This window comes from Amphibalanus amphitrite, unplaced genomic scaffold (assembly GCF_019059575.1).
Source record: "Amphibalanus amphitrite isolate SeventyFive unplaced genomic scaffold, NRLGWU_Aamphi_draft 000764F_arrow, whole genome shotgun sequence".
In the NCBI taxonomy this organism is placed as follows: Eukaryota; Metazoa; Arthropoda; class Thecostraca; order Balanomorpha; family Balanidae; genus Amphibalanus; species Amphibalanus amphitrite.
The window spans coordinates 34,698-59,429 of record NW_024882258.1 but is presented as its reverse complement, the minus strand read 5'-3'; the positions used below and the strand labels follow the sequence as shown (position 1 = coordinate 59,429).

Genomic DNA, 24,732 nt, shown 5'->3' with positions numbered 1-24,732 from the left:
CTCGCATTTTTCTCGAGAAATTCGTAATCTTAATCCATCGTAGGACCCCTTCCCATTACACACGACTTCTTCGCAAGTGCAGTCTGTAAGGGCAAGAACACCAAGGATGAATAATGGTTTGACGATGCTGTAACGTTTTAGTCAGTTACGTGCGCACGTTCTAGCCGGTTGTGTGCGTTTAAGACCTTTGCTCTCTTCCCCTCCCACCGAAGGGTGCTAGAAACCAGTGGAAGCTCTCTAACCTCAGTCTTCTCTCTTTTAAATTGATTGTTTTAACCATCATTATAGTATACGTAACTGCCACTAGTAATATACTTGAAGTTCGGTCGAACTAGTAAAATCGACATCCATTTTACACGCCACGAAACTGCGCCGTCTCTACCACTGATTTACATTGCTTGCCTTTTATCGGGTGATGAGCGATGACAATGCAGCTTCTTGTTGATTGAGGCCTACGGGCGCGCCGACTACTATAGGTCATTTTGCGCACACTAAGACAATACAGCTTCAACGCATGTTGCATTAAGCTGTTTTCCAGCCAGCAAAATCGGTCTGGGGCCTGGGCCGTATCTGGTTTTACTCTGGCTAGCTCCGGCACTCATGCTCCGGCCGAAGTACGGGCAGGGTCTGGGGCTCTACTGGAGCTGAGCTGACACACGATCCCGGAGCTCGCCCGCACCACAACCGTGCTTTTGTGCCAATTCTCAGGTGCTTTTTCATGATCGTTTTTGCATTGAGTAATACACGGAGTGATGATGATGAACCGGACTTCAGCCGTATCAGTCGTGCCGTATCTCAACTGTACTTGAGCGACAGTAAGCCAGAGCAGCTACGAGACACTGCCAGGCCTCGCCGTAGCACGCCGGGATGATGCCGCACCATAGCCATTAGGGTGGCTTTTTTTTGCATATTGCTCCAAGCCTCGATTCTGATGCATTTTTCATGCTGATTCCGAATCCGTCGATAAAAGTGAAAAAAATCGTAAAAATTGACCTCTGAACGTCCTTGAAGTTTTTGGATGAAGTGAAAATATCGACCTTTCACTGCCTAATCGAAATATGCGTCGTATTTGTGCTAAAAGTTTATATGAACGTGAAATCATAGGCGGCGGAACGGGGAGGGCACCGGGGCACCGTGCCCCCCTTTGATTTTGTATTTTAACATTAGCCCTATGGGCGTTGCATGGAAAGAATGGGACCAAAAGTCGGCAGTGCCCCCCTTGATTGAAGGTGTTCCGCCGCTACTGCGTGAAATATGATCTGTTGGCGTTACAATGCCGCAAAAACCAGCAGTATAACTCAGTTGATTTGGCAACAGCACTCAATAAGATCCGCACCCCGTGGGTCGATCTGCCTCTGGTGGCGAGCATCGAACTAATAGTGATATGAGGCCTGCCTGTAGGCGGCAGCACTGCTCGCAAACTCCGATTCTTTGTAGGTCCTTGTGATATCATTAACCCGTTTCATCATCACGTCCTCCTTGCCAAACGATACAATAACCAATAATCTGTTGGTCTGAAAGAAATTTTAAGCATCAGTGTGTCATTTTCCTTACCTAAACAATGTCTAAGATAAGGTTTTTTTTCTGACCAAAAGCAAACAATCTGGATGGACCGGCAATAGCCCAGCCATGTAAGCAACGACTACACAAGGAATCGTTTATGACAGGCTTGTTTCGTTAAGTGTCATACAGGGGATGCACCTGATATTCGGCTAGCCTCACCGGCAATTGGTAATTAGCACATCGGCCAAGCGCTAGGCAACAACGGAACACTGTATGGAACGGATGAAAAACCGGCAGCGCTGCTCCTCTGCTCCCTGCCGCTGTTCGGCAGAGTGAGACAGACACCCTCCAGTGGGCCCTCTGTCTTGCTACATTTACAGGTCCTCTGTGCGGGAATGACACTAAAGGAAACAAGCCTGTCATAAACGATTCCTTGTGTAATCGTTGCGTACATTGCTGGGCGTTGCGGTTCCATCCAGATTGTTTGCTTTTGGTCAGAACAAAAAACTATCTTAGACATTGTTTAGGTAGGGAAAATGACACACTGATGCTTAAAATTTCTTTCAGACCAACAGATTATTGGTTATTGTATCGTTTGGCAAGGAGGACGTGATGATAAAACGTGTTAATGATATCACAAGGACCTACAAGGAATCGGAGTTTGGAAAGCAGTGCTGCCACCTACAGGCAGGCCTCATATCACTATTAGTTCGATGCTCGCCGTCCAGAGGCAGATTGACCCAAGGGGTGCGGATATTATTGAATGCTGTTGCCAAATCAATTCAGTTATATTGCTGGTTTTAGCGGCATTGTAATGCCTACAGATCATATCTCACTTTTAAACTTTTAGCCCAAATAGGTACGACGCATATTTCGATTAGGCAGTGAAACGTTCATATTTTCACTTCATCCAAAAACTTCCAGGACGCTCAGGGGCCAATTTTTAAAAGAATTTTTCATTATTCTCGACGGATTCGGAATTACCATGAAAAAAATTACATCAGAATCGAGGCTTGGAGCAATGATTCCATGTAGTTTGCAAAAAATGACCACCCTAATAGCCATAGCGCGCCGGACCAGTTCGGAGTACAGCCAGCAGCTAGCCCAGGGGCCCGGGAACGATTTTCAAGTTGGGGGGGGGGGGGGGGGCGAGCCTAAAATCCTGACATGATGCATATGAAGCAGTGGCGTAGCTAGGGGTCTAAGGGGACACGTAGGTACCCCCCATCGGGTTCAAAGGGACCCTCGGGTCCGAGAGGCCCTGCGGCGCCATTTGGCCGCTGAGGGTTAACGAAAGCCATGTTTCAACTCGGAAGGGCCCATAGGGCTCGTTAGAGCACCTCATGGGCCCTAAATAACCACACTAAGATCTCCATAAGGGCCCCACGCCGGCTTCTGAGGGCCTCTTGTAGATTTTAAGGGCCACTCAGTTGTCTCCAGAGGCCCGTTTCTGGCCTCTGAGAGTTCTTACCGGCCTATGAGGGGCCAGTTCTAGGGGCATTTCCCGCATGTGATGGTCACACACTTATTTTTCTGAGGGCCCCATAACGGCAACTGTGGGGCCCTCATCGGCGCTTATGAGGGCCCACACCGGTGTCTCTGAGCGTTTCACACCCCCAGGCCCCAACTCGGAGTGTCTATGCTTACAGTCTACACCAGTGCCTATTAAAGCCCTATATCGGCGGCTCTGAGGACCCAACAGTCAACACCTGCGCATCCTCCACCACCCACTGGTGGCCCCACACCGGTGACTCTGAGCCCTGACGGCCCCACCGGCGTCTGACAGTACCATGCTGGTCTCTAAGGGCCCCACAATACTTCTTCTGCCGGCCTAAGGGCCCCTTGCCGGTCACTGAGAAGTGAGAACCCCCTGCCGGCTTGTAGAGGGTTCGCGTCAGCAGCTCTAAAGACCCCACACCCGTGTTTAACGGCTCCACACCAGCGTCTATGAGGGCCCACAGCAACGCCTGTAAGGACCCTCACCGGCGCTTCTGAGAGAATCACACTAGCACCTCTGAGCGCCCACACCGGCACCTGCATGGCGGCCCCACACCAGTGCCTCTAAAGGCCCCTTACCGGCGGCTCTGAGGGCCCTACGCCGGTGATTCTGAGGGTGCTGCCGATAACCGAAGGCAGCACACAGGCCCTTAGTGTCGCTGAGCTTTGATCCCATACCGGCCTTCCGAGGGCGCCACGTCGGTGTATACTCATTGCCCCACACCCCTCCCTCACACCGTCCCGGAGCGGGTAAACTGTGTTATACCTGTTGCAACGATTTTATCACCGTTGTACGTTATGTATTTCTCAAAGTTGACTCAAAATGATCCAGTATATGTAAAATCTGGCCTGCCTAACTTATGGCCAAGGCCAGGCCCAAACCAAAGCGGGATGACAAAAGCAGATGTTGTCAAATCGATACTGCTGTATGCAGCAAAAACCATTCAGATGGCTAGGAAAACGCCGTGTGTTGATGTTTAGATGTATAAAGGAAACAAGAAGGAAAGAAGTCCGGAAAAGGGAGGAAAGATCCTTTCACGCTGCCTCAAAGTTGAGGGGGCGCCGCCCCCTCGGCTCTCAAGTTGGGGGGGGGGGGGCAAGCGCCCCCGCTGCCCCCCCTGTTCCCGGGTCTATGAGCTAGCCAGACCAAACCGTAGCTCGCCTGAGTTGAGCTCATTGGGAATACGAGTACCTATGCTCTGGCCAAAATCCGCCACAGTTGTACCAGACAGGGACGGATCCAGGCCTTGTATTGAGGAGTAAAGTCAAGGGCGGTGTCAGGGAGCCCGAAATGGGAGCCGCAATACTCATACCTCGTTCCACCATAGACGAAAAAGGCATTTAAGAACAGAAGTGCATTTTCCCAATACATGACTGTTATATCGAAAAGGCGTCTTACCCCACCTGGGCGTCTTACCCCACTCTCCCGGCTCCCCTACACGTTTTGTTAGGTAATTAAAGAGAAGCGACTTACAGTTACGACAGTTGACAGAACTGTCAACTGAATTTTGATATCGGTGACCTAAGGTCAGGTGAATTTTGCGGCCTCTCCATTATAAGTCAATGGGAGAAAATTGAAAAGCGTCTGTTTTGCACGAACGCCATTCTAGACACTCTCAAACATCTGGACGTTGTTTCACGGGCGCTAGTAGCGCGCTGCCAGCGCTTTTAGCGAGCTGACGTCATATGGCCACGTGACACTAAGGACCTTTCGTGTAATACGTGATCTCCTTCATAGGTGCGGTTGGAAGAGAGTTGCCATCGCGTTGAACGCAAACGTATCAGCAACTCTGTTCCATTCGCAGCTATGAAGGAGCTCACGGATGACACGAACCGTCCTTAGTGTCACGTGACCATATAACGTCAGCTCGCGAAAAGCGCTGGCAGCGCGCTATTAGCGCCCATAAAACACCGCCCTGGATACAGGTAAAATTGACACACTGAACCGGAAAATAGCAACTATGACCCCTCGTTATGTCCCCGAGGTCATCTCATGTCACCAATAGTATCTAACAGTTTTTCGCTAATAACTTCTGATAGAGGCATGCTAGAGTGTGAAAACACTTACGATGCATTGGGCTCGACGATGCAGATCGACTAACATGCAACATGGCCTTCTCCGGTCAGGTCATGACCTTGACCGGAGGTCACATTTTCAAGTTGGTCTTTCATGGTCAAATTGTAGTTCATTCTACGCGTCTAGACGAGAGGAATACGATGCTGGCAAAAGAAATAACTTGGCTCTTTTGAGTCAAAAGTTATTACCGAAAAACATTTTTTGGGTAAAAACGGCTATTTTTTAAATTTTTGCCCTCTGGAGGCTAAACTGTTGACCTGAGGTCAAATATGAGGACATGTTAGCGAAAGAGCGTTAAAAGAGCTATCGAATGCGCTGTCCTGCGGCGCTGCAGCTCTATCGGTTCCCGAGTTAGCCGTTGGCAGTTGCCAAAACGTTGAAAGAACATTTTACTTTTGGTGACCTCCGATGACCTGACCTTTGACCTGACCTAAAAAATGACCGAAGTGTTTTCGTCCTTATTTTGGACGTTCTTTCGAATGCCGAAATTGGTGCCTAGCATTTTTGGATTGGTGTTAAATAGGCACCTTGAAATGACAACACGCCCCATCCAGAAGCACTGGGTGTCCAGTAGAGGTGGCAAAAGATGAAAATTTTGGGAACTAGACTCGGACCAGACCCGGCTGGACATTTCTGGAACCAGTCGGACCCGGTCTTAGTTGGAATCGGAACCAGTTGGACCCGTTTCCCAAGTCAATTTATACAAACTACTTGTACATACGTATCATTAGTTGCATCATGTAAAACAGCCTATTTCCCACTGGGAATACTCATGAGCTACTGTGTGCAAAGAAACGTTCACTTCATTCACTTCATATTTTACAGTGTGCAAGATGTATAGTTTATGGTAGGACCCGGTTGGACCCGTAAGAAAAATTCCAGGAACCGGTCTGGACCCATATGGGTCCAGACTGGTTCTTTGGACCGGGTCCTCGGGTCCACATTTTGCCAGCTCTAGTGTCCTGGGGCCGTATTCACGTCGATTATTTTCGTAAGAATTTTCTTAAGTTTGACCTACTTCTTAAGTAATTCTTTTTATTCACGTGAACTCCGTCGATAAAAACTTAAGAAGTGTCGACGTGAATACCAAATTATACTTACGAAAGAAAATCGACTTACGAAGTTGACGTGAATACGGCCCCAGCTCTATCAACTACAATTCCGCCATTCGCGCGGGACGACTGCGATTTCGACGGTGAGTTGTCTATTAATCAAAATAATTGTTTTGAGTATTGAATATTCTGGGTACAGAATGATGTCTTGCAATAAAACCATTTAATTTATGACTTTTAAGACTCAAATTCACATTATCCTCACCTTTTCTTTTGTTTTTACTTGGGGCAACTGCCCGCGCCGCTTTGGTCTCGGCAGTGGCTAAATACCTACCTATCGGCTGGAATGATCTACAAATAATCATAGATGTAACATGGAAAATATTTCTTTGGGTGTACCTATTTACAAAGGTGGTTTATGAATGTTATAAGAAAATTATAATACAATAGTAAAACGAAACAAGAATGGCTCGTAACTTGTAGGTAAGAATGACTGCAATAAAAAAATAAACCAAAGTGCTGTTGCATATTTGTAATTTGTGAAATCCTGGTGCAATCTCTCGTATTGTCTTTTGTAGTATCCAGGTATAGAGCCTGTTAGTTTAGTAGAGCAGACGTCACAAAGGTTTTCCAACCAAGGAGAGGCGCTGTAGGTTTGTAGGTTGTAGGTAAGGCTAGGTCAGGTTAGGCTAAGTTTTTTTATGGTTTTGTTAGAAAGAAGCATCTCTAGGCATAGCGCCTTTCCTTGGTTGGAAAACCTTTGAGTGACATCTGCTCTACCAATACCATATATATCTGATACTGATGAATGGGATCGGATGAGGCAATAGGATGGCCTGGTAGATCTGTCCGATCGAGATTGGGATGCTTCATCAAACTTGATTTGATGTATTGGTTTGTTTGATATTGGAGCTCCCTCCAGTGCTTGAATAGGTAAAATACTTGGTGTTTGATATAAAACACGCTTTTTTGGGCTCGCGAGGTTTTGGGCTTAAAATCAGTTCTTGACCCATCAGCAAGCCACTTGGGCTTAGTGACAGGGACAAAACTGAACTTTGCTTTTACGCCTAGTGAAAAGTCGCTTTTGGATTTTATATTTTGAACTTTGAAGCAGCTTTTGGGCTTGGCGATAAATTATTTTTTAACTTTGAGCAAATGTCGTTGGGGTTAGCGACAACTCAATTTTGGGGTTAGGGTCAAAATTTGCTTTTGAGCATAGCAAAAAGTCGCTTTTGGATTTTGGCGACTGAAGCAGCTTTTTTACTTGCAACAAATATTTTTTTTAAATTTAGATAAATGTCGAAGTTGAGCTTAGCAACAACTCGCTTTTGGATCTAGAGTCAGATTTGCTCTTAGGCATAGCGGAAAATGGCTTTTGGATTTTTCAGCTTTTCGGCTTAGCGAAAAATATTTTTGACTTTAAGCAAATGTCGCTTTTTGGTTTATCAACAAGTCGGTTTTGGGTTTCGGGTCAAAATTTGCTTTTGGTCCTAGTGGAAAATAGTTTTGGATTTTAGGGACAAAAACAGCTTGTGGGCTCAGCGACAAATAATCTTTGGACTTGTGACATTGCTTTTTTGAGCTAACTTTAGTGATAAGTCACTTTTGGGGTTGGTGACATATAGCGACCGTAGCGGCTGACGGAACTGTTTCTGCCGCGACCCGGTTTGTTCTCCAGCGTCTGTCCGCCTCTAATGTGTTGTGACAACCAGCGCCAAGTCGTGCAGCGACTCTCGCCCAGTGCTTCGGCGACGGCCGTGGGTCATGCCGCCGGCAACAATGCCTATGTCCCGGCTGCGAGTCGACATGCCCTGCTGCTTTGCCATCTTAAGACACCTTGTACGCGCGCGTCGGGTACTTCCCCAAGAACAGCTTCTGTTGACCTCCTAACCGGTCAGGGTCACAAAAGTCGAAGGTCATGTGATTAGGAGATAACCAATGCGGTTTGAGAGCTAGTATCGGCGAAATTATATTCCAATTTCGCCGTGGCAGGAAAAATCAAGACTGTGAGAGGGTGTGACATTAATTTTGGGACACCCTGTACTTGACTATCTCAACTCCATTCTTATGTTATGGTGGGGCAGTCCCGATAGATAATAATGCAATATTTGCAGCTTTTGATGAAATTGATGTACCTATTGTTTCACGGAATTGCGTTTACCGATACAGTTTTCCCGGTAACCATATAAACCTATTTGTTATTTAACCCTATTAACCTATCTCCTTCCTAATTTATTCGTTGTTTTACTCGTTCTCATGCTTGCGCATTTCATCAAACTTGATAAATTGATAGTATCGTATTCCCCCTCAGATGGCTCGAGATGGAGCATCGCCTCAATCAGCTCGAGAATGTCCAGCTTCGTACAAGTGGTAAAACCTGTTCCCAGACGCGAGCCACGTCAAAGCTCAAGGGATGGCCAGCCACTTGGAAGATTTTCTAGTGACGAAGGCAACAACGAAGATGCCATCTCAGGCAAGTATATAGAGTTGTGTTCTAACAGTTATTATATGATGATACAATTCTTTCACTAAAACAGATGACATTGATAAATTCAGAGATAAAATTCGTGCTACAGAAATCTCACTATAAAATCGTACAGACTACACCTGGACCCTCTCACATACTATCTCAGTACAGCTACACAGTCAAAGGGGATCTCATAGCAAATCACAATCAAAAGGGATCCACTTGTCCCTTCCGTGGCCGAGTGGATAAGAGCGCCGGAGTTCGACGCTAAGTCGGTGGTGAGAGCCTGGCTCAAACCCCGGTGTAGGCGGCCACATTTAGCTCTTACGTTTAATGGCGTGCGTGTCTGTGGCAGGGGCCGCACAGAAGCCAGGTAACGTCAGTGAGCGGAGTAATGCAATATAATGCAATCGTGTCCAGTCGTGAGGGCACGTTAAACGCTCGAATAAAATTCTATCATACAGCTGGAATTGCGCGATTGGGTGGTGGGGTCAGGGTCAGCACAAGAAGCTATGCTTGATGAGGGATCTGATTCCTCAAATCCGCCCATTCAACCATTCGGACTAAATTTATTTAAAAGTATATATGATAATATGTCATCGGACGTGATTCTTCGCTATTGATAATAGGTAGGTACAGACATCCCAAATATAGAAAGTTTTGCTGCTGACTGCTGATTCTTCAAATCCGCCCATTCAACCATTCGGATCAAATTTTTATGAAAAAAAAAATAGCGTGAGGATTCCGTCATGCTCCTGCAGCTGTGTGTTGATAGGAGGACACTTGATTCTGATTAGCCTGCATTGCTTCAGTGATCTGAAGTCTTTGGCGTTTGTTTCCGACAGGACAGGGTTTTTGTGTTGGTTTTTGAAATCGGTATGCATCAGTTTTTAGTAATATTCGATAGCGCACGATGTGTGTAGTAAAAAAGGTGTAGATAGTTCGTCATTTGACTCGTAACATTTGATCTTCTTTCAGAGCTGCACAGCAGTCGCTCAGGAGCCGTTCCGTCGTCTGGTCGAGTTGAGGATACCGGTGTCTCACGCCAGCGTCGGAGCCGTGCTCCTCGTGACCGATCTCCTGCTGACGATGAGGACATCATGGACCAGGACGCCGCTTCTGGTGAGCAAAGATAATAATTGCAACTCAACTCCAGATGAAAAAACTATTGCATATCCCTGTCCCCAAATCCCCGTTCCCATGTCCCCGATCATTTGTTCTTGTCCCTACGTTAATGTATTCCTGTCCCATATCCTTTCCCCCATACTCTTGTCCCCATGTCCCTGTCTCCATGTCCCTGTCCCCATGTCCCTGTCGCCATGTCCCTGACCCCATGTCCATGTCCCTGTCCCGATGTCCCTTTCTCTCCACGTCCCTGTCCCCATGTCCCTGTCTCCATGTCCCCTCCCCATGCCCCTGTCCTCATGTCCTTGTCCCCATGTCCCTGTCCCCATGTCCCTGTCTCCATGTCCCCTCCCCATGTCCCGGTCCCCATGTCCCTGTCTCCATGTCCCTGTCCCCACAGTGTCCCAAAATTGAGTTTTGTCTTGGGTGTCAGAGGGGAAAATTACCCACCAAAAAGAGGGGAGAGAGTGGAAAACTGCTGATTCGATTAGATAAAAAAGGAGTGAGAAATGACAAAAAGCATGCATTTTATTCTAGGGTGTAGAATGTTTGATGTTAACTGGGCATCCACACAACTGTCTTTCTATAGGTAAAAAATCTATGTTTTCTTGGTTGGGACTTGGGAGTGGAAAATTGTTCTTAAAAATGGTGGTGAGAGTGGAAAATGAATTTCATTTGGATGTCGTTTCCCACCCAAATAGACAAATTTTGGGACATTGTGTCCCCATGTCCCTGTCCCCATGTCCCTGTCCATATGTCCCTGTCTCCATGTCCCCCTCTCCATGTCCCTCTCCCCATGTCCCTCTCCCCATGTCCCTGTCTCCATATCTTTATCCACATATCGCTGTTTTGATGTAGCGAAAGAGCGGATGAACCCGTGTTTGTCGTGTATAGATATTAATTTAGGCAATTTAGTAATATTTGTCAGCGCACGATATGTGTAGTAAAGAATGTGTAGATAGTTCGTCATTTGACTCGTAACATTTGATCTTCTTTCAGAGCTGCACAGCAGTCGCTCAGGAGCCGTTCCGTCGTCTGGTCGAGTTGAGGATGCCGGTGTCTCACGCCAGCGTCGGAGCCGTGCTCCTCGTGACCGATCTCCTGCTGACGATGAGGATATCATGGACCAGGACGCCACTTCTGGTGAGCAAAGATAATAATTGCAACTCAACTTTAGATGAAAAAAAACTTGCATATCCCTGTCCCCAAATCCCCGTTCCCATGTCCCTGATCATTTATCCTTATCCCTACATTAATGCACCCATATCCCTGCCCTATATCCTTTTCCCCATACTCTTGTCCCATGTCCCCGTCCCCATGTCCCTGTCCCCATGTCCCTGTCCCCATGTCCCTGTCTCCATGTCCCCTCCCCATGTCCCTGTCCTCATGTCCTTGTCCCCATGTCCCTGTCTCCATGTCCCCCTCTCCATGTCCCCCTCCCCATGTCACTGTCCCCATGTCCCTGTCTCCATGTCCCTGTCCATATGTCCCTGTCTCCATGTCCCTGTCCATATGTCCCTGTCTCCATGTCCCTGTCCCCATGTCCCTGTCCCCTTGTCCCTGTCTCCATGTCCCTGTCTCCATATCTCTATCCACATATCGCTATTATGATTTAGCGAAAGAGCGGATGAACCCGTGTTTGTCGTTTATAGATATTAATTTCGGCCATTTAGTAATATTTGTCAGCGCACGATAGGTGTAGTAAAGAATGTGTAGATAGTTCGTCATTTAACTCGTAACATTTGATCTTCTTTCAGAGCTGCACAGCAGTCGCTCAGGAGCCGTTCCGTCGTCTGGTCGAGTTGAGGATGCCGGTGTCTCACGCCAGCGTCGGAGCCGTGCTCCTCGTGACCGATCTCCTGCTGACGATGAGGATATCATGGACCAGGACAGCTAAGTGACACTGAACTTGATGTCGTGGCTCGCTTTATGGGCCACGACATTCGGGTGCATCGGTCTTATTATAGGCTACCCCGGACAGATGGAGACAGAGAGCACAAAGCGCGTGGGAAAGAAACGGAAGGACAGCGATAGCACGGAAGCTCCAGCTCGTATTTACAGGCCGACCCAGAAGAAGCCGGTTAAGAGAACCGGATGGACACCGGAAGAAAGGGAAGCCGTTGCCTTCTGGATGAAGGACAACATACGCGATTTAAAATGTCCGACGATCTCAGTGTGTCGAGGTTCTGAAAAAAGAGTCCCGTCTTCACCGACGATCTTGGAAGGATTTGAAATTTTGCACCTACAACATGATTCAAACTCATAAGCGACGCCTCCTTCGCAAATGATCTGTTACCTTGCTCGACACATTGCCCGAAAAGACGGTAAATAACTTTTGAAAATACCCATCTCCAATTTTAGTGTTTTCAAAGTTTTGCGAGGAATCCGATGGTGTGGTCATCGAAATCTCAAAAACTGTATTTTGGAGATAGCACCTATTTTTAGGAAAAATTGTCATGCCATAATATAAGACAAATAAATTGAATAAATTAATAAATTTAAAATGTTATTAGTTAATTTTTGTAACGACACTAAAATGTGTCGAACATGAATTAGTGATATATTTTAGCTGAAATACTAGATCCGCGCACACATGTACATGAACTAGTACAGTAACCCTCGCCGGCCGAGAAGGTGTTGGGCGGGTGCCGCCTCATGGGGCTTTTCGCGATAGCTCAAAACACACCGGGGTAGACAGCTGATACTTTGCATACCTAACCTTTGATTTAAGCTGGTTCTTGTGACACCAACCGCATTTTCAGGTCAGGTCAGGTCACTAACCTATGACGTCATAAGTGAACCTCTGCACGGTCCTCTGATGTTACAACTTCACAACGCCCTCAGTGCCAGAGGAACTTTCATAGGAAGATGAAACTTACAGGACGTAATATCCTCCATAGGTCTCACAACTTGCATATCTCTGATCGGGTAGGGTAGGGTAGGGTAGGGTAGAGTAGGGTAGGGTAGGGTAGGGTAGGGTAGGGTAGGGTAGGGTAGGGTAGGGTAGGGTAGGGTAGGGTAGGGTAGGGTAGGGTAGTAGGGTAGGGCGGGGTAGGGTAGGGTAGGGTAGGGTAGTGTAGAGGTAGGGTAGGGTAGTGTTAGGGTAGGGTAGGGTAGGGTAGTGTAAGGGTAGGGTAGGGTAGGGTAGGCTAGTGTAGGGGTAGGGTGGTGTAGGGGTAGGGTAGGGTAGGGTAGGGTAGGTTAGGGTAGGGTAGGGTAGGGACGGGTAGTGTAAGGGTAGGGATAGGGTAGGGTAGTGTAGGGGTAGGGTAGGGTAGGGTAGGGGTAGGGTAGGGTAGTGTAGGCCAGGGGTAGGGTAGGGTAGGGGTAGGGTAGGTTAGTGTAGTGTAGGGGTAGGGGTTGGGTAGGGTAGGGTAAGGTAGGGTAGGGTAGTGTAAGGGTAGGGTAGGGTAGTGTAAGGGTAGGGTAGGGTGGGGTAGGGGTAGGGTAGGGTAGGGTAGTTGCCTTAGGGTAGTTGCAAGCTGTGAGACCTATGGAGGATACTACGTCCTGTAAGTTTCATCTCCCTGTGAAAGTTCCTCTGGCACTGAGGGCGTGGCTAAGTTGCAACATCTGAGAACCGTGCAGAAGTTCAATTATGACGTCATAGGTTAGTGACCTGACCTGACCTGAAAATGCGGTTGGTGTCACAAGATTCAGCTTAAATCAAAGGTTAGGTATGCCAAGCTTCAGCTGTCTACCCCCGGCGTGTTTTGAGCTATCGCGAAAAACCCTATGAGGCGGCACCCGCCCAACTCCTTCTCAGCCGGGGAGGGTGATTTCGATGACCACACTTCGCAAAATTTTGGTCCAGAAAACACTTAAATCGGAGATGGGTATTTTCAAATGTTATTTATCGTCTTTTGGGGCAATGTGTCGAGCTAGGACCCACAACACCCCGTGTTGTATCCCGTACTAGCTGTGAGCTTCTGGTAGAGCAGCTATCAGCCCGGTTCTCAGGGTAACCTGTGTGGTGCGGGATCATCGTGTATTATATGTGAGCGTACATTTGCTCACGTTTGTTTGTACGTTTCTACGTTCGTTCAATGCTAACGAGCGAAGGTTATGCTGCGCGCGGAGACCCCAACCAGTGGTGATGGTAGTTGTGCTGGTACCCCGTGCTGTACCGTGTTGTACCTCGCATTATCTGTGAGTGTCTGGTTCTGTGACATTTATCTGTGACATTCAGCGTTCATTATCTGTGACATTCCGGTCACCTGCTTCTCGGGTCGATCCATGAGTCGTCCGTGAGTAGTCCTCACGGATCCGGCGATCCGTGAGTAGTCCTTTTCTTGTGTTGCACCGTGCCTTATATGTGAGCGTACGCTTGTTAAAAGTACATGTGTTGCTCACTCAAGGAACAAACTGTGTAATACATGTGTTGTTCTGCACATTTCTCTTATGCGAGGATTAATCCTGCCCAATGCGCGCGGAAACCTTATCCAGTGGTGTTGGTGGTTGTGGCGGTGGTGGTCACGGTGGTAACTCCCTCGCATTTTTCTCGAGAAATTCGTTATCTTAATCCATCGTAGGACCCCTTCCCATTACACACGACTTCTTCGCAAGTGCAGTCTGTAAGGGCAAGAACACCAGGGATGAATAATGGTTTGACGATGCTGTAACGTTTTAGTCAGTTACGTGCGCACGTTCTAGCCGGTTGTGTGCGTTTAAGACCTTTGCTCTCTTCCCCTCCCACCGAAGGGTGGTAGAAACCAGTGGAAGCTCTCTAACCTCAGTCTTCTCTCTTTTAAATTGATTGTTTTAACCATCATTATAGTATACGTAACTGCCACTAGTAATATACTTGAAGTTCGGTCGAACTAGTAAAATCGACATCCATTTTACACGCCACGAAACTGCGCCGTCTCTACCACTGATTTACATTGCTTGCCTTTTATCGGGTGATGAGCGATGACAATGCAGCTTCTTGTTGATTGGGGCCTACGGGCGCGCCGACTACTATAGGTCATTTTGCGCACACTAAGACAATACAGCTTCAACGCATGTTGCATTAAGCTGTTTTCCAGCCAGCAAAATCGGTCTGGGGCCTGGGCCGTATCTGGTTTTACTCTGGCTAGCTCCGGCACTCATGCTCCGGCCGAAGTACGGGCAGGGTCTGGGGCTCTACTGGAGCTGAGCTGACACACGATCCCGGAGCTCGCCCGCACCACAACCGTGCTTTTGTGCCAATTCTCAGGTGCTTTTTCATGATCGTTTTTGCATTGAGTAATACACGGAGTGATGATGATGAACCGGACTTCAGCCGTATCAGTCGTGCCGTATCTCAACTGTACCCACCCCTGTGTGATACCAGACTGAGAGACTGAGGCGCTGGACAGCGAGTCTGTCTGTGGTTGTGCTGAAGACGGCGTCGGACGACCATCAGTTCCGGCTGGCGAATCTAGCCAGCTCCGACCCCGTCCAGCTGCTCGACGAGTGCTTACCAAAACAGCCGCTCGCTGCTGCCGTGCGCCAAGATGGCCGTCCACCGCCACCGATGCCGCCACTCGCTCGCCAAGACGCCCGTCCATAAGGTGCCACCGCCCCACGCCCACTTGCGCTCTGCCACCGTTGACTGCGGCTAGCCGAGATTCAGGTTCAAGGTTTAGGCATACCTACATTAATGTTAATTGCCTATATTCATCGAAGCGAAGGTGTGGTGACAAAGATGCCTATGGTGGTGAAATACGGTGTACACAGCTCCTGGTGATGTTTTTTATTGCCCTTAGCTTGCCATCCAATACCTATCATCATTTGATCATGTATGCTGACTTGAGTGGCTGATATTTGATAATATATAGCATGGAGTGTTGCAAAGTATTTTGATAAGAAATCGAGGTGCTGGGTGTGACCTTGGCTTCTATTTTTGATGAAATTCGTAGCTCTAATATGTATGTATATAAGTGTGTATTGTCATACCCAGCGAAGTGGGGACCGATGTATGACGTCATTAATACGTCATACAGCCCGGGCCCCACTAAGCTGCGTTTTTAACATCGTCCAATTTCACATTGATCCCGTTAAGAAGTATGCAATCTGAATCGGTAACCCAAGAGAAGCATGACCATGTAACCAAATTTATTCTAGCACAACAAATAAAAAATTAAAGTCGGACCCCACTCCGCTGTAAATCAACATGGGCACCACTATGCCGCACCTTACAAACATGTGTGTGTGTGTGTGTGTGTGGGTGTGTGTGTGTGTGTGTGGGTGTGTGTGTGTGTGTGATGGGGGAGGGGGCAGCGAAACTTCAATGTCACTTTGTGGGAGCCCATTACCCCTATGAAGAAATGTTTGCAGTTTTGTGCTCTTTTCACCATGCTGAACCATGTCTTGCTCTTAGTTTTGTATTTAAATCAAAAATAAATATTTTACTTTAAAAAATGGCTGAAAAGTGGGGGCGGGGGCAAGGCCGTCGCCGTCCTACCGTCCTGCGCCTATGACGGTGATTATTGAAAATACAGGTACATTTTTGCAGCTATGCCACATCACAAGCAACAGCATGACTATTCCGGGACTCTGTTGATGGGTGGTGGTAGACCTTACACCCCGAATATTGCGCGTGATTTGACCACTGCAAGTGCATAGCAAGGCTATAGAACTCCAGGTAAGGACACCAGCCGTTTGACCTTGAACGCCGCCGGCCGGCCGATGACGTCATTGGAGGCAAGCCGGCTCGGCGGACACACAGGGCGAATGCATAACGGAGGGGCGTTGGAACGTTGCGGGAGCCAGGGAGATATTTTAAAGTGGTTGCATACCACCATTGTTTGTTGCTTGATCTACAGACTGCATCCTTTTAAACCTCGATGCATCCTAGGCCTGGATGGTGCGTACATTCGTGGAACGATCACCCCGTCCGACGTCCGTGGTCGAAGCTGTCATAGTATTTAAGACACTAAGACGGGTGCAATAACGGCGATCCGATCCCGTCTCTGGCGAATTTAGAGGGGTCGTAAGGACCCAGGCCGAATCTGACCGTCTATTTTTAGGGAAACGGGGTGGGTGAATTGACAACCGATGGCTTAAGAGATGATGAGAAGGGATCCCGTCGTCGATTGTTGTTTGACAGACAACACATGTTGTACTGGGCGTATGACCATCAGAGGTAATGCCTGAACGTAGGCAAGCATAATTGGTCTGTCATATTGTTTAGGAATATAAAATGGTAATGGAGATCATTGAGGATATGATCTCTACATTACGGGAATTCACTAATTACTACGGCCCATAGGGGCACCGCCGGAGCTGTTGTTTTGCCATCGGTCCCAGGCAACTCCAGGGAGCTGCAGTACCCGGCGGCCAAAGCGGCCACCTCGTCGACTCGCAGGTCCTCTGGGATTCCGTGGTGCTTTAGTGCTTCATCCACAGAAGCACGGGCATAGCAGTAGGATGTGGGGCTAGGTGTCTGTCCACCTCTTCATTCAAAGAACAACGTGTTCAGCGCCTGGTCCCGCCGAAGCTCGGTATCGACCGTGACTTATTCACAACTGGCGGATCCAGGAAGCGGTATTGGACACTGCGCGGGCTTACCCCAAAAAGGTTTCTCGGAATTGATTTAAAAAACTCGGATTTCGATTCCTTGCGCACTGCTGTGCGGTGTGATTAACCAACATTTCCTCAGAAAAGTTGTGAAGTTTTCATTTATTCTCGAAAATCGAGTTCGGGCGCTGCCCTGGTTGTTGGGGAAGACATTTGCCCCAAATGCCTTCCCCTGGATCCGCCAGTGGCCGTTGCCCCACTCCGAGCTTGACTAAAGACGTCTTCAAACCTCACCAGAAACCGATGGTAAGGTGAATTTAAATCCAATAACTCATCTCTGTCTGCCCGCCTAAATATACTACACATGGTACAGCACCCGGCCCTGTCGGAGCTATGAGCCGATCGTGATATTTTCGGCTTTCCCCATCCCAAGCTCGATTAGAAACGTTCTCCTTCCCCACCCGATTGCTGATATCAATTCAAATTCAATGCCTCATCTCTGTCTGCCCGACCATAACCCATTCATTGCACACCGTTCAGCGCCCGGCCCCGCCAGAAGTATCCTAGCGCGCTGAGCAGTTGCCTCCAGCCGCGTCATCGCGAGGCCCCGCGCGGCCCATAAACTAATACATTGCGCGAATAGCCGTGTCGCCCCCCTGGTGCATAGTCCAATAATTTTTTTCTGAAACGCCACGAAAAAAAATGTTCTCGGTTATATTGGAATTAATATAAAAACACGTGCATCAATGGCAGATGAACTTCAAATCTGTTTTTTCTTAGGTTTGCCAGACTATAACTCTGCTGATTTTCAACTTTCAAATGGCCTCCAAATGACCCATCACCGATATGCCAGGTGAGTTATATAGGTGCATTGGTCATTGGGTTAGGTAGGTACTGATGACGTCACAAGAAGTCATTATTTATGTATGTTGCACCTTTCGCAGCACTATGTCTAGATGAACAAATGTATTCGTCTGTTTTCCTAGGTATCGCTTGGGAAAACTTGCCCACTAAATTTCAAACAATATTTCCAGCGACAGTTTAATGTCTGCAAAAAGCAAGTGAAACCTTCATTGAGTTAATTAGAAAAGCGGTTAAAAGAGGGGAAGACCAAGGTGCATTTGATATCTCACGATATAGTCCTTTTCACGACGGTATATTGAGCACATTTTTCATTCGTTTGATCCGCTTGGTACCTGATAAATTTTAGTAGGTAGCATGGGTGGAGTTTTTCCAGGGAAGTTGGTGGGGCAAAAAGTCGTCAAACTCACAATGTCCGATTATGAATTTGAATAAAATGCCAGTTGCCACGTTGAATCAATTCCTATCATTACAGATATAACATTTTGCATTAAACGGACATTCTAAAGATCTTCAATGCCAAAAAAATTAATTTGCAAAGCAACAAAGTCTTAGAAATCAGCTAAAGTTGGTGGGGAAAAATGCTTATTGGTGGGGCAAAATGCCAAGTTGGCGGGCAGCCGCGCCGCCAACTGAATAGGAAGCTCCGCCCCTGGTAGGTAGTTGTTTTCGCGATAGCTCCGAACACGCTGGCTACAGAGAGCTGAAACTTGGCATACCTGACCTTTGATTCAAGCCAGATCTTTTCAAACCAACCGCATTTTTGGGTCAGGTCAGGTCACTGACCTATGACGTCATAAGTGAACCTCTGCACGGTCTTCAGATGTCGCAACTTCTCAACGCCCTCACTGCCAGAGGAGATGTCACAGGGAAATGAAACTTGCAGGATCTAGTATCCATTATGAGCCTCACAACTTGTATATCTCAGATTCTTCCTAAAGGTAATATGAGGTCAGGTCATTTTCGTGACCTCACCATTATAAGTCAATGGGGAAAAATGAAAACTGCTATTCTGGCGCCGGGAACGATCTCCAACTATCTCAAGCACACAGAATCGTGATTTGATGCACTCCTTGCAAGGTAAGATGCGTCACTTTTGCAATGTTGACCTTGCGTGACGTCATTTATGACGTCATCAAGGTCACATTAGTTTTTCGTCAATAACTCCTGATCAAATTGAGCTAGCGAGTCAGGAAAGCCACCAATGGACGCAGGAAGACCTGCCGAATCGAATGATATGCGACATGACCTCTTTCGACCAACTTCGTGACCTGGGGTGCTGACCTGACCTTGACCTAAGGTCAACACCCTAAGTTGACCTGACCCGAACAAAAAGTATATCATTCGACGCGCCTAAGCGAGGCGAACACGATGCTGCCAAAATCGCGGCTCTGCGACCGTTTTTTGCGAAGTTATTCACCAAAAACTGAACCGTACCTTGGGGCACTTGACCTGAACTCAGATGTCACCGGCAGGTGGGTGACAGCACGTGATCGCCTGAGGCGGTGGGGGGTAAAATATTTTCGTCATTTAATGCTCAATGCAATCGCTGCGACTTTTTACAAGACCTTCTTCTCGTCGTTGTTCCTTGCTTTCAACGACTGGTCCCCGAGTGATGACTATCCTCACGCAAGATAAGATGAATGGAGCTAGCAATTAAGCCCAAAAAAAAAAACATATCGAAAATGTTACAAAATACTTCTTTTGAAGGAGATGAATTGAATGGTTTCGGAGCCTCACGAAACATGTTTCAGATATGATGCGTAAAATAAACTGACGCATAAAGACTGTGTTCAAAAGTGTGAGCGGCAGCTCCGCAAGCACTTGTTGGCAAATGAAAATCGTAGGTACCTACTGCTCGGTCGCCATAGCAACATGTAAGCGTCACAAACTTCGAACACTATCTGAGCGCGCCAAGTTCGACTACATCGAGGACGATGGGTGATGGTTGCCAGCTGATTAAATTAATGAAACGCGAATAAATTCAATTTTTGTTTGAGATTGCGAGTAAAATCTGTTTGTTAATTTCAAATATCATTGAATTAGTTTTTGTATATAAAATAAGTACAAACGCCTCCGTGCAAGGAATAAATCAAGGCTTATGAAAATCGTGAGTAGGGTTGGGAAAAGCAGAAAAAGGATCACGTGACTGGCGTCCCAACCTTTTCTGTAAGAATCTTGGTCACCGGTTGACCTAGGACCTTAAAATCGGGTACCAATCTCTGCGTCTCGTAACGGCGCACACGCTCGTTTTTCCGCGACGCGCTGGCTCCACTAGGGGCGAAACGGCGATGGGGGTCGTACCCGCCCCCCCCCCCCCTCGGCCGGCGCGTATGTAGAAAACCAAAAGGTCCGGCGAGGGTTAAATTGGTGCACGGTTACATTCGAATTAGCGCACGGTTAATATCCAGTGAACGCACCGTAAAGTATGTATTAATATTCAATACTATTTTATGGCAGTCAACAAGGAAGAATTTGATAAGACAACAGGCCAACCACATTTGGTAATTTGTATTCGTCTTTTCAGAGCGGGTTGAAGCATAGCTCCCACATATATATTTTTTGTGCCGTGCCCTACCTATTCGTTTCTCGCTCTTTGAAATGGCATCTGGCACCTCCAGCACAAGTGTGCACACGATAGCACGAGGGTGCACAATCTCTTCCTGTCCATTCAGTGCACCTTGCTGCCAACAGCTAAGCTAAGCGATTGTTTTATTCGCAGTTTTTTTTTAACCATCTGCTTACATCGTCATTCCCAGTCTTAAACACACTTGTTCCGTCGGGACTGGCAAGTGTTGGTTTCTAAATGCCCGACAGTTTCCGCATTCAACGAGCACGCGATGATAGGGTGCCGACGCAGGCCGTCACGGGAAGGGTGCCTACTCAGCAGAAACGCTGCCGACACGTGAGCGCTCCCCAGATGTATAAAACGCACCATGATGCCCCCATCCTCACTTTTCCACCGGAGAACTCAGCAAACAGCGCCATGCGCTCTCTGGTTGTCCTCCTGCTCATCGGTCTCGCCGCCGCAAGGGTCGTGAGGAAGCCCTATGGCTCCTCCGGCAGCTTTGGCTCCTCTGACAGCTTTGGAAGCGGTGACAACAGCGGCAGCTTCGGTAGCAGCGATGGCAGCATGAGAAGCATGGGCAGCGGCAGCTTTGGAAGCGGTGACAACAGCGGCAGCTTTGGAAGCGGTGACAACAGCGGCAGCTTTGGAAGCGGCGACAACAGCGGTAGCTTCGGTAGCAGCGATGGCAGCATGCGTAGCATGAGCAGCGACAGCTTTGGAAGCGGTGACAACAGCGGCAGCTTTGGAAGCGGTGACAACAGCGGCAGCTTCGGAAGCGGTGACAACAGCGGTAGCTTCGGTAGTAGCGATGGCAGCATGCGAAGCATGGGCAGCGGCAGCTTTGGAAGCGGTGACAACAGCGGCAGCTTTGGAAGCGGCGACAACAGCGGCAGCTTTGGAAGCGGTGACAACAGCGGCAGCTTCGGAAGCGGTGACAACAGCGGTAGCTTCGGTAGCAGCGATGGCAGCATGCGAAGCATGGGCAGCGGCAGCTTTGGAAGCGGTGACAACAGCGGCAGCTTTGGAAGCGGCGACAACAGCGGCAGCTTTGGAAGCGGTGACAACAGCGGTAGCTTCGGTAGCAGCGATGACAGCATGCGAAGCATGGGCAGCGGCAGCTTTAGAAGTGGTGACAACAGCAGCAGCTTTGGAAGCGGTGATAACAGCGGCAGCTTTGGTAGCGGTGACAACAGCGGCAGCTTTGGAAGCGGTGATAACAGCGGCAGCTTTGGTAGCGGTGACAACAGCGGCAGCTTCAGAAGCGGTGACAACAGCGGTAGCTTCGGTAGCAGCGATGGCAGCATGCGAAGCATGGGCAGCGGCAGCTTTGGAAGCGGTGACAACAGCGGCAGCTTTGGAAGCGGCGACAACAGCGGCAGCTTCGGAAGCGGTGACAACAGCGGTAGCTTCGGTAGCAGCGATGGCAGCATGCGAAGCATGGGCAGCGGCAGCTTTGGAAGCGGTGACAACAGCGGCAGCTTTGGAAGCGGTGACAACAGCGGCAGCTTTGGAAGCGGTGACAACAGCGGCAGCTTTGGAAGCGGTGACAACAGCGGCAGCTTTGGTAGCGGTGACAACAGCGGCAGCTTTGGTAGCGGTGACAACAGCGGCAGCTTCGGAAGCAGCGATGGTAGCATGGGCAGCGGCAGCTTTGGAAGCGGTGACAACAGCGGCAGCTTTGGTAGCGGCGACCAGGGCTGGTAAAGTGTTATGTCCTATTGACGTCGTCGGGGACACAGTACCAGTAAAAGTTCAAGTACCCGGGGTCAAAATTACCACATTTAGTAAACTTTTACAGTAATAAATAACTTTCAAATAAAGCAGAAACTAAACGCAAGTAAAAGATATCATTGAATCCACAACGTATATCCCCTTTAACAAGGACATAAAAAGCCCCTATACCTGATACATACCTACAACATGGTTATGAACAATTAGTAGCCACAACTCACTTCCGTTAACAGCAAAACTACCGTCGACAGTTGCTAACGAAAACTAAATCAAACTAGATGATCAAACACATACTAACAGACGCTTAGACACCGACCCCGCTATCGGCTGTGCTATTTCAAGCGGGGTTGATTGACGACCAGTTGTAGCCAGCTATACGACTAGACAAACGACTAGATTCGGAACCGGGGTCATGGTAAATTCATGCGGGGTCGATAGTTTCTAGCCGTCGTCGTTGTGAGCTACCGATACAATAGCGACACCTATTGCATCTGTTCGACGATCGTAGCGCCCCCTACCCTTTCCGGGTTCTTCGTCTGTTACGCTACCCGCTGACAGAGTGATGCCGTGACATTTAATTAACAAACTGGAAATTTCGAAGCGCGAGTCTGATAAGCAATTTAGTACATATGACTGCTCGTAAAAAAAATAATATAGAAATGAAACCTAAGGAAACGCGCATCGTAGTTGCATGCAGCCTGCATACATGAATCGTAAAAAGGTCGGGGTTATTTTTCGCTCTCATTTTTTGGTCGGGGACGCAATTTGCTTTTTTACCAGCCCTGGCGGCGACAACAGCGACAGCTTTGGAAGCGGTGACAACAGCGGCAGCTTTGGAAACGGTGACAACAGCGGCAGCTTTGGTAGCGGTGACAACAGCGGTAGCTTCGGTAGCAGCGATGGCAGCATGCGAAGCATTGGCAGCGGCAGCTTTGGAAACGGTGACAACAGCGGAAGCTTCGGTAGCAGTGACAACAGCGTTAGCTACTAATTCAAATAGTTGTTCTGATGGCTTCATCATTTAACTCTAAACGCAGGTGTCCTCGACTTGTTAATGTTTTCAATCTGTTTGTTATCTGTTAATAGAATGTCCAATAAAGAAAATATAATAAAGAAATGAATGAAACGAGTTCTGTAGGGCACCAGTCTCAGCTGTGGGGTCACGTTGAAGCTGGCGAACCATCGATAGGGCAGACGACCGGTGGAGACCTCGTAATTAGCCTTTATGGTGCTGTACACAGGCCTGCCGAGTGAACATTCACGACTTAGTCGGGACATTTTCTTTAGGCTTTGGGTAGAGCGTAACGACCACAAAATATCTCTGAAAGTCAGACCCGTCTCCTGAAACGCCTTTTTACAGTGCCACTTAACCTTTCTCCGGGAGTGGAGTACAAACTTCGAAGTTTATTGGCCCGGGCGATTCTGACGCCATACATAGGAGCTTAGCCGTTAGTCATTTTGCTAACCGACGAGACGCGTGAAACTGTTTGGCTACGGTTAATATTTATATAAAGTACCATCATCCGCAGAAACGTTCAAAGATTCGGCAATGATTCGGCCATCCATTCCGCCACTTGCCACAATCAGCATTGCAACATCATAGAACAGCACATATGGCCCATAATGGCACTTGTAGCAATTAGGCCACTCTCTCGCACTTATGACCTACCATGTCCTCGAATAAAACGGACTTGTCTTCACGAATTGAAGCAATATAACAACGTTCAATAATGTCGCCCAAATAAAGCTTTCACTGCAATGTTCGTTTATTTATAGCTCAAGTTTTAGCCGAATGAGCTGGAATGGTTCGAAAACCGATTCAGATAAATAGCAAAAACTAGCTCTGCTTTGCATACGAATCTGCCGACGTTTGAAACTGGAGCCAAAGATGGCAGACAATACGGCTTTCTATGCGATGTTTCTGTGTCAGAGTCACAGAATGACAGGAGCACATCAGTCGCGCCGATGGGGTCACCGGGAGAACAAGTGTTCTGTGCAGACTGCAGTTGCGGTACAGCCACGAGGGTCATGACTTGACGTCATTATTCCACACAGAGCTGTCACTTGTCAGACAGTCGAGCACTTCTCCATACATCAGCAAGACACGCAAGACAAGACAGCAAGACATCATCACTAGAAAAAGTAGCTCGGTCGACAAAAATGTGTGATCTTCTTCGTTGCATGACAATGCAAAAGGGCACCGACGTGCACACTGCGCGACCAAAAGTACACTAACTAAAAAATGACAAAACACTATGTGGTAGGAGTGTTGTATTTTCCGTAAAGATGCGTGACTGCCAATGTCAAGCTTGGAGGATGACCATTCTCATTAATGATTGATCATTGTCAATCTATACCTACCTATCGC

The 24,732-nt window shown here is 47.9% G+C and overlaps 2 protein-coding genes across 4 annotated transcripts in view; both read left to right on the top strand.

Annotated features, from left to right (window-relative positions):
- The window catches only part of LOC122365800 (fibronectin type III domain-containing protein 1-like), a 36,824-nt gene extending 24,345 nt beyond the window's left edge, over positions 1–12,479 (top strand). Inside the window, exons 16-18 of one of the 3 annotated variants that reach the window (XM_043337337.1) lie at positions 9,575–9,718; positions 10,721–10,864; positions 11,479–12,479. In XM_043337337.1, the coding sequence (XP_043193272.1) occupies positions 9,575–9,718; positions 10,721–10,864; positions 11,479–11,618 (428 nt within the window). In that variant the 3' untranslated portion in view covers positions 11,619–12,479. The remainder of the gene's footprint in view (positions 1–9,574; positions 9,719–10,720; positions 10,865–11,478) is intronic. The other 2 variants (XM_043337338.1, XM_043337339.1) reach the window with 2 other exon arrangements.
- Positions 12,480–21,050: 8,571 nt separating this feature from the next.
- Positions 21,051–23,485, top strand: LOC122365794 (uncharacterized transmembrane protein DDB_G0289901-like). The gene is made up of 2 exons (XM_043337329.1): positions 21,051–22,314; positions 23,174–23,485. Exons 1-2 carry the CDS (start codon positions 21,051–21,053, stop codon positions 23,353–23,355), a joined length of 1,446 nt encoding a protein of 481 aa, XP_043193264.1. The 3' UTR covers positions 23,356–23,485.
- The last annotated feature ends 1,247 nt before the right edge of the window (positions 23,486–24,732 follow it).

What these genes read in the sequence shown, in the direction of transcription:
- LOC122365794 (XM_043337329.1), top strand. Translation starts at nt 21,051, where the DNA reads ATGCGCTCTCTGGTTGTCCTCCTGCTCATCGGTCTCGCCGCCGCAAGG. An exon ending in TGACAACAGCGGCAGCTTTG is followed by an intron (nt 22,315 to 23,173) that starts GTAGCGGCGACC and finishes GCGACAGCTTTG; the next exon opens with GAAGCGGTGACAACAGCGGC.